The following is an 8789-nucleotide window of genomic DNA, read 5'->3' as shown; positions in this document are numbered from 1 at the left end:
TGGGCGAGCAGGGGGCGGGGCGGAGGGTTGAAATGCCGAATGGCATACTCTCCCAGCAGTCTCAGTTGTTCTAGGGGCACGTGACGCGCCGGGCGGTTGGGCTGAGCTGAGCTGGTTGCTGAGGCAAGAGCTGAGGCGTCCTGGGCGCGGGTAGGTGGGGGCTCTCTCCTGAGGCAGCCTCGCCTCGGCTGTCGGTTGTTACTGGGGTGCGACGCGAAGGGAGGTAGCTACTGCTGGAATAGCTGTACTTCCCAGGGATCCGCGTCCCCAGCGCCTGAAGTTCCTGCCTCCGTCTCTCTTTCTCTGGAGCGGCTCTCGCTTTTTTTAGGCGCCCGGGAGGCGAAGCCCCGCCGGCAGCGGCGATGAGGAGTGGCTGAAATAACGGGCTTTTCCCGGGGTTCTTGCAGGATTTCGTGAGGAGAACTCTCAGCGGCTGTGAGGCTTTCCACAGGAAACATGGCCACGGAGGTCGGCAGCGGGGGAGAGCCAGGTGAGGTCTCTGCGAGCAGAGGAGGTGAGGCCGGAACGCTGCTCTCGGGAGTTGGGTCAGTTTCTACACAGAGGAGAAACCCTTTTGCCTGTAGCTGTAGCAATGAAGGTTTATAGGCTGTAGCCTTTCTAGTGTTTGCTGTAGTGAGTAATAGCATCAAAGGTATTTTGAAGATTAGTAATTAAAAGCTGCTAGTAAGGGTAATAGCCACAAACGCATGTATTTTTTGCTGATAATGCCTCTTTTCTCTAGTTAAGAAACTACTGTACTTCCTATGCTTGGCTTACATCTGAAAGGCAAAAAAGCTGGCCTGACAGTTACTCATAAAATTTACTTTACAGACTAAAATCAGTATTTCTAAATGTGTGCTCTTTGTTACAGTTTCAATAATGTCAATGTATGTTTAATATGACTGGAGTACAATTTAATTGCTTACCAGCAAGATACTGGCAAAAACTGCCTCTGCACAGTTTATAGGGAAAGGGTTGATGTGTTTTCCCAAGAATGTTACTGTCCCTGTCACTAGTGTTGTGGGAAGACATGATAGCTTAAGTAGGGAACGAGATCACAGTGCACGAAGTGCTATGGCTATACATCACTTGGAACTCAAAATTTCAACTAAGTTTTGTGTGACACCTTTGGGTGGCTGAAAGTGGAAGACCAGTTCTTGATTCTAAAGATCTCACTCACAGAAAAGCTTTTTTTTGACCCAACAGAGTCATCCTGGCTCAAAAGCGCCTATCTTTATTGAGGTTTGCGTGAGCATTTATTATACTGTGATGTGGACAGATTGTGTCTTTTCAGATACTGGGTTTGCTTTTTCATATATATTTGATTTGTTTGAGTGTAGCTTCTTATTTTATAAATCTTTGCTCTCTAAATAGAGCTCATACTAAATTCACTGCAAAGGGGCAAGAGTTGTTTTTTAATCAAGATGTTTAATTTTCTCTTGAAAAAAACTTCAGACATTTTGAAAGGTGCCAAATGGCAATTGAAGTTGGCTTGCATTCCAACTGAGACATAAGTTATTTGAGGCTTGTTCTAAGACTGATATATGGATTGATGTTTGTCTTCTTTTATGAATGTGAAATTGGAGTTCTAAAATGCTGAATGTATGTAATATGCATAAAAAGAGATTCTCTAAGTACTATTTAGTTTTGCTTTGTGGTGTAAATATTTGTTGTGCTAAATATGTAGCTGTAAAGAAGGTTCTCAGAATCAAATGTTATTCCTTGGCACTGATCAGCTATACATTGAATTTTACCTGAATGCATTTTGAAGTATCAGCAGCCAACTCTGCAAATAATAATTCATCAATTCCATTATGTATTTTTGTGATAAGCTACTAGATACATAGAACTTTTATCAGGATGATTCATTGTTGAAGGTGAGTGCATCTATAAAGGATGCTTAATATTTGGCCCCTTTTGCACCTGTGGCCTCTCCTGTTTACAGACTGCTGTGCCTGGTGCTACTGTTCCCCTTCCTGTTCTTTGACATCGTTTTGCTGTTACTCCCTTTCTATCCCCTATCTCATTTTTCACTAGCCTCCTTTAGAAGACTACAACCACAAAAGGAACTATTAGGATGTGTATTAAGAATAGGTGAGAAGTTGTTTTAAATCAAGATGTTTGCATTACCTTCCTGACTTCCTTTTCCCCGTTCCAGGTACAAAGGTGTCACTCAGATTCTTAAGTTTTTGTTAGATCAAAGACCATTCCATGAACATGTAGAAAGAGATATTATTTCTCCCTTCCAACCTTCTGCTGGTTCTTTTATTTGTAATACAAGTCATCTCTGAAATCCCAACAGCCCAAGTTAGATGAATAAGGAAGAGTGATGCCTTAGCTGATGCTCGCAGCTCAGCAGTATGTAATTCATTATTCATTATGCTTTGCTTCTTTCAGAAAAAGCAGATACTGACAGACTGTATTTCTTCATTCTTGTTTGGGTTTGTTCTGGATATACTTGAGTGCTCAGATCCATTTATCAGTGAAGTTCTTTTGAGCTAAGTTTGAATGTGTATTAGAACTGCAGGGCTGAGTTCCCAACAACAGGTTGTCAAACATCCAACTAATTGATTTGGACACACAGTGTAATTTGTTGCACTGAGACCTTGTAGATCATTAAGATGTGGTTGCGGGTTTTCTAGGCAGAAACTTACTTTTTTTAAATTTCTAAAATAAAACACAAGGAATATGAAAGAAATGGAATTAATTATTATTACCCAGTCTTTGTAGGCTTCTTCAGGTCCTATTGTCATTAAGAGTTGTGCTAAATGGAAGAATTCTATGAAGCATGTTGTGTGCCTTCAAAGGACTACACTGTTAAACATTTCTGATTGTCAGTCAGGTTTCTCTATATGACGGCCCATGTTGTAGCTGTGATTCTCAAATTTTGTATTTTTCAGATGAGAGGCTAAATGTGGCACTTGGACAGTATGAAGCAGATGAGGTTTTCCGAGCTACTGCTGAGCTGGTATGTGAACTCAGGGATGGAAGTAGTAAGAATTTTTCTGATGAAGTTTTCAGGCAAATGTATTTGCATATGTGGAGCACAGCCCACTTCAGTATGGCCTGGCCTGGCTTTGAGTCCATTGCATAACTTGAATTGCTTGTTGTTTGTCCAAGCAGCAGCAGAATACAACTGCCATAACAGCAAATTGTGGTCTTTTTCATGCATTTTCAAAAGTTTGTCATATGCAAGAGAACATATCCTGGAAAGAATACTTGATCTCTACTTGATCACTTTTCTAGACTTCTCTCTTTCAAGAGATTGGTCTCATGTGGAGATAACTTCTTGTGCTGGGAACCATGTGGTTATCTGAAAGCCTGTGCAGAAGCTAGAGCATAAGCACTTTCCTGATGCTGAGATGTATGGAAGTGAACTTAGCACTTGCACAAACTTATGATTATTCTGTTAAGACTGAGATGGTTCTCCTTCAGATGCAATTATGGTTTGTATCAGAGCATCTCCAGGAAAGAAAAACAATTCTAATTTTATCAAAATTAGCACTCAAGGATTTTTGAATGTGAACCTGAAAGTGATCATGTGAGATATTGTATATGATTATAGTATAGACAGAACAACAGCTTTGGGTTGCACATAAAACTTTAAAACTACATGCAGTCATGTACAGGTACTAATATATAAAGTATGTCATTACAGACAGATGCCTGTGGTGGTGATGGCATGTCAGGATCCAGGACACGGGACCAAAGGTAACTGATTCCAAATGATAAGTGCGAATACTGCAAAGCATTTAAAGGAAATTGTCATGTCTTTTAAAAGAAGTGTAAATATTCAGGTGAACTTGGTCTTATGTTCACAGCTCTGAGAACTTGTGAATGGAAGTCTGCAAAAGTGTTCGTGTAGTTTTTTTAGATACTATTCTCTTTATTCAGTAAATTAAATGGCTTTTCTTGCACAATCTGCAAAATAAGGAATGGAAAATGAAGGAATTCTCTAATTAAATTTTAAGGTAATATTGGTCTTATGTTCACAGCTCTGAGAACTTGTGAATGGAAGTCTGCAAAAGTGTTCGTGTAGTTTTTTTAGATACTATTCTCTTTATTCAGTAAATTAAAAGACTTCTTGCACAATCTGCAAAATAAGGAATGGAAAATGAATGAAGGAATTCTCTAATTAAATTTAAAGGTAATAAACAAAAGTGCAGGTAAGATTGTACTGATCTAAGTAACACAGGTAACTGCTGTCTGAAGCTGGTGGATGTTTTTAAAAATGCTTATTTGACAATCTACAACTAACAGTGCGTAAAAGCAAATTTTCTATATGCTTATTAGTAAATTGTTTAATAGTCATTGTCATTTTCTTTCTGCTACAAAAATAACCTATCCTCTCTTGTTAGCTTTTAAGGCATTCTCACTCTCCACTAATAATGAGTTTTCAGACAATTACTGTCAATTACAGAAAGATTAGGAAGGAAAAGCATAGAAGTAGAACTACATTATTTTACATTGTCTTATAGGCCACTTTACTGTTGTATGTGAAAGCAGTAACAAAGTCAAGTCTTGAGTCATTTGGGATTCTATGTATGAAATATTAATGTTGTATTGGTGCTCATTTATAATGTTCCATGTTGTAGTTCTGTTATATAGGAAATCTATATGACCATACTTAAAAGCAGTAATTGGTTAATCTCATTCTAGTGACTGTTTTGCTCTGTTCTCTGTATTGAGTTCTGTAAAACTGGTTAATTATCAGAGCAATGTTTGAGCCTTTACAGATTTGTTCTAAGTATGTTTTCCAACTTTTTAGCTGGTCAATTCGTATAAGAGAGTATGATAAACACTCAGAAGAAATGAGAGAACAGCTGCAGCTTTATCAGGTATGGATGTTCCTAATAGTTTGGACTGTATGTTCTTAGTATTTTATAGTACTAATATCTAGACCATATCACAGGACTTAGCTGTTAAATTTAAAGGGCGTCCTGTGACTTTCCTTGCAAAATAAAGTTTCCTTCATTTACTGTATTATGCTGAATTAAATTGTCCATCTTTTACCGTATCAGTCAGAATTAAAAGACGAAGAGTGAATTACCAGTTTGTGTCACTGAAATGAGTGCTTACTCTTGCATGTTTTTGTGTTAGGAACAAATGAATGAGATGAGACTAAAATTTGAACAGGTCACCAAGGAAAATGAAAGGTAAATAATTGCACTGCCCAATTACTACTGCTGCTTTTCTTGATTTCTAAACTTTAAAAAGCTTTTTTTTCTAGGACGTTAATCTTTTGAATCTACTTAATAGTTGAAGATTTCATACTAATGTTAGAGTCTTTAAGTGCTTAATATAGATTACAGCACCCGGTTTAGGAGACTTAACTGTATCTCTAAAAGTAGATATTAAACTGTTTCAAACTGTCTATTGTGTTTATAGAACATAACTTGCTTAATAGATGGAAATATGAGTTAGAAGTAAACAGTATGTACAGATTGAAGGTACTGTATACTTCAGTTGTTAAAAAAGTCCCTGTTAAAGAAATACTTTGAACTCTGTTCTTTGACTTTCAGGCTGCACATGGAGTTGAAAAAGACTGTTGAGAAGCAGCTGGAAGCTCTTCCTTTCATGCCACTCAGAACTGATATTCCTGCAGATGAAGCAGTAGTTAGAAACCTTCAAGAACAACTAGAACTGATGAAGCAAGTGTGTGAGATGAAACATTTGGACTGTTTTATTTCTATTGGCAGAGTAGGGGAAGTTGTTTTCTCCTGGTTCAGAATTCATTTGTAACAGTTGCTTGAGACTATTTTGAGGCCCTCTTGCCTTTCCGTAGTAAAGAAACAAGTATTTATACTTTCAACTTAAAGACCTGAAGGAACTCCTTTCCTAGATTGATATAGGAAGTTTTTAATAGTTGTGTCTGTAATTTTATGTAGTTGACTTACTTTTATATTGAATTCCTGACCAGGAAATTAATGAAATACTTGGTTCAATTCAAGCTTTTGTAGTAGCTTGTCATTTTGATCAAAATATTGTAATGTGGGAGATAGAAAGTAACATTTAAATCTGAAAAGATAAGCAAAGTTTTTTGAGCTTATTACAATGATGTATCAATCCTGTTGCATATGGTTAAGATGAACTTGAACTGACAGGTGAATTTTGGTATTTGAATATACTGTAGGCCTACAGTAAGCACCTGTAAAAGTTTGAGCAGTAAAAAAATCTGGAAAACTTGAAATTCCCTTGTAGGTGGGATTTGAGTTTGTAAGCATCTCCTTTTCTGCATCTGAATTTGGTATTTTGTCTGTTTAGCTGTAGTATGTGGAGAGAAAATAACAGAAGATGGCCTTTCTTCAAAGTAGAATTTAATACTGTTTAGAGTGACAGGTGAAGGCAAATGTGCTGTAATAAAGTATTTTATATAAACTATTGTTGTGTAACTTAGGAAAAAGAACAAGCAATAGAGCTCTGGCAGACTGCATTACAGGAGCTTGATCAACTCCAGCAGCAGCAGCACCAGGAACGCATGACTGAAACACAGATTCATGTGGCTGAAAGGCAAAAGCAGAAAGTAATTTTCATTTATGTTTTTGTTAATTTTGGAATGTCATTTTATACTGTAGAGGTTCTGGGTCTGTGTGTAGTCAAAATGAAGTGTGTGTGTGGGGGGGTTCTACTAGTACTGTTAATTATTTTCTATAGTAGTGATCTAAAGTTGAGGGTCCAGATGTGATCACTAGTTTCTCAGATAAATGCACCATTAGGATTGGAAAAGTTACTTTTCATATACATGGACAGGAACTTGGGGAATGCACTGAGTGCATATACATGTATATGTGCACAAGATATGCATGTGCATGTAAATCCTATGTTTGAATTGGCTGGAAATCTTCAGTAGAGTTCAACGTCTGAAGAAACTGCTAAAAGATTTCTGAATTCTAAGGTGGAAGTTGTTCATGTTCTCTTCTGTGTTTGAATCCTCAATTTTGTCTGTAAGATCACAGTGGGATAGTGGGAAAATTATTTCCTCTTGTGATTCAGTAAAGAAGCATGTGTAAACAGAGGAAAAATCAAGTTGACCAGTATTGTTCTAATGCCAGCTTGTGTTGAGCAGCCTGTTTCTCTTCTGCTGTTTCTGGGGAAGGTCTTTCAGGAAATCTTAGTTCAGAAAAGAAGCTGTTTTGCTCTGACAGGCTATATAAAGATGCTCAGTGTGTGAAGAACTAACAGAAGCTTCATGGATATGTGTACAACACTGTATATATTTCTAGGTATATAAAGAGATTTTACAGAGTTGCTTTCCATTTTCAACTACACTAGACTTGTGGGCACAGTTACAGCTCACTAATATAGCAGGTTTTCTTACTGATTTTTGTTCTTTTGTGGTATTAAGTCCACCTCAGCAATATGTTCTTTTCCAAGAAATGAAAAATATCTGTACAGCTATTGTCCTCTCTCAAATTTCATAATTTTTTGAAATAATAGTTATGAAGACTTTTTTACTTATGTGTAGTTCCAACTTTTTGCTCATGTTCCTTCTACTAGATCATTTCTTGTGTTGCATTGTCAGTTACTGGTAACATGGCCCATAGCAGAGCATGCAGAGTCATTGGTAGCTGTTGCAGGAGTTAGGGTTGTCAGATTCCACTTTGCATTGGTAACTTAATTCCTGGTGGATTTTAATGCCATGCTGGACAAGACTGAGGTTGAGCTGCCTTTTACTCTTAAATGCTACTGGTCTCCCACAGAAAAAGACTTTTCAGTTAAACTTTTTTATTTTAGGTTTTGCTTTTAAAGGCAGAGCAGAGAATAGCTATCAGAGGTAAACGGGTAAGATCCACTAGAATTAGAACTGACAGAAAGCAATGATGAGAGAGGATATCATTGTAAGGGTTAGACATAATAAATAAGGGAGTTGTTGGGATAGGCTTCTCACATATACTTTGCCTTGAGACTGTTAAATAAACACAGCACAATTAGTAGATATTCCAGTTCAGGTATTTGAGTGTCCTTCCTGTGCTCTGCAGCATTGTCATGTTGCAGATCATTTTTTTTCATTATGCTAGTTTTCCTAGGGAGACAGAGTTCAAGTTCAGACACTGAAGAGTTTAACTGAACAGTTTTTTGTATGGCCACAAGACATTATATATGGCAAAGAGTAAATTAAGCATGTTCATAGAGGCATTTTTTAATTCTTAAGAGATACATGTCTGCTGCTATGCTTAGCAAAAATGCTTATAGTAGCATCATAGTCTGCATGGCTGTTTAAAGGCACTACTCCTGTATGCTCTCATATTTTGATAGTGTGTATGAGTCTTGGAAGGAGGAAATTCGTAACTGAGTGAAATTCAGATACACTTTTCAGTAGATCGAATTTGCCCGATTACTATGTCCACAGCTGAAAGTATTATAATTAAAATCTAGAAAGGCATATTGAATTTCCTACAACATGTATAAATTTTTTTGAAAACATTATAAGTTGACTATGAAACTCTTTAATTATACAGTCTTTATAATGATGATTACAAGAAGCTCTGAATTGTCTTTTTAGGATCGACAGACTGACCTTGAACAGATGGCTCAGCAACTGCAAATAACCAAAGAGGAACTGCAATTGGTAAGTAAAACTTTCTGAACAGTGACCTAGTAAATTATTTTTTTTCTAGTAGCCTCAAAGTATGAAAGAAAAGCAAAAAGTCATACATATATATCTGTTTAGAAAAGAGCTTGTGCCAATCAGATTTGCAAACTTGTCTAGTCACCATTCAAAAATCAAGTAGCAATGGGTCTTTTCCTGAAATCCCCACACCAGGTCAGGGGGATTGAGAGGTTAGCTC

The 8789-nt window shown here is 37.2% G+C and overlaps 1 protein-coding gene across 1 annotated transcript in view; it reads left to right on the top strand.

Moving 5' to 3' along the window:
• Positions 1–456: 456 nt before the first annotated feature.
• SCLT1 (sodium channel and clathrin linker 1) overlaps positions 457–8789 on the top strand; it is a 28806-nt gene continuing 20473 nt past the window's right edge. Inside the window, exons 1-8 of the mRNA XM_010085587.1 lie at positions 457–490; positions 2901–2968; positions 3659–3711; positions 4769–4838; positions 5101–5156; positions 5523–5655; positions 6398–6523; positions 8504–8569. Coding sequence (XP_010083889.1) covers positions 457–490; positions 2901–2968; positions 3659–3711; positions 4769–4838; positions 5101–5156; positions 5523–5655; positions 6398–6523; positions 8504–8569 — 606 coding nt within the window. The remainder of the gene's footprint in view (positions 491–2900; positions 2969–3658; positions 3712–4768; positions 4839–5100; positions 5157–5522; positions 5656–6397; positions 6524–8503; positions 8570–8789) is intronic.

The sequence above is a fragment of the Pterocles gutturalis genome, unplaced genomic scaffold, assembly GCF_000699245.1.
Source record: "Pterocles gutturalis isolate BGI_N339 unplaced genomic scaffold, ASM69924v1 scaffold13805, whole genome shotgun sequence".
Lineage (NCBI taxonomy): Eukaryota > Metazoa > Chordata > Aves > Pterocliformes > Pteroclidae > Pterocles > Pterocles gutturalis.
The sequence above is the reverse complement of the archived record's forward strand: the minus strand, read 5'-3'. Positions and strand labels throughout refer to the sequence as shown.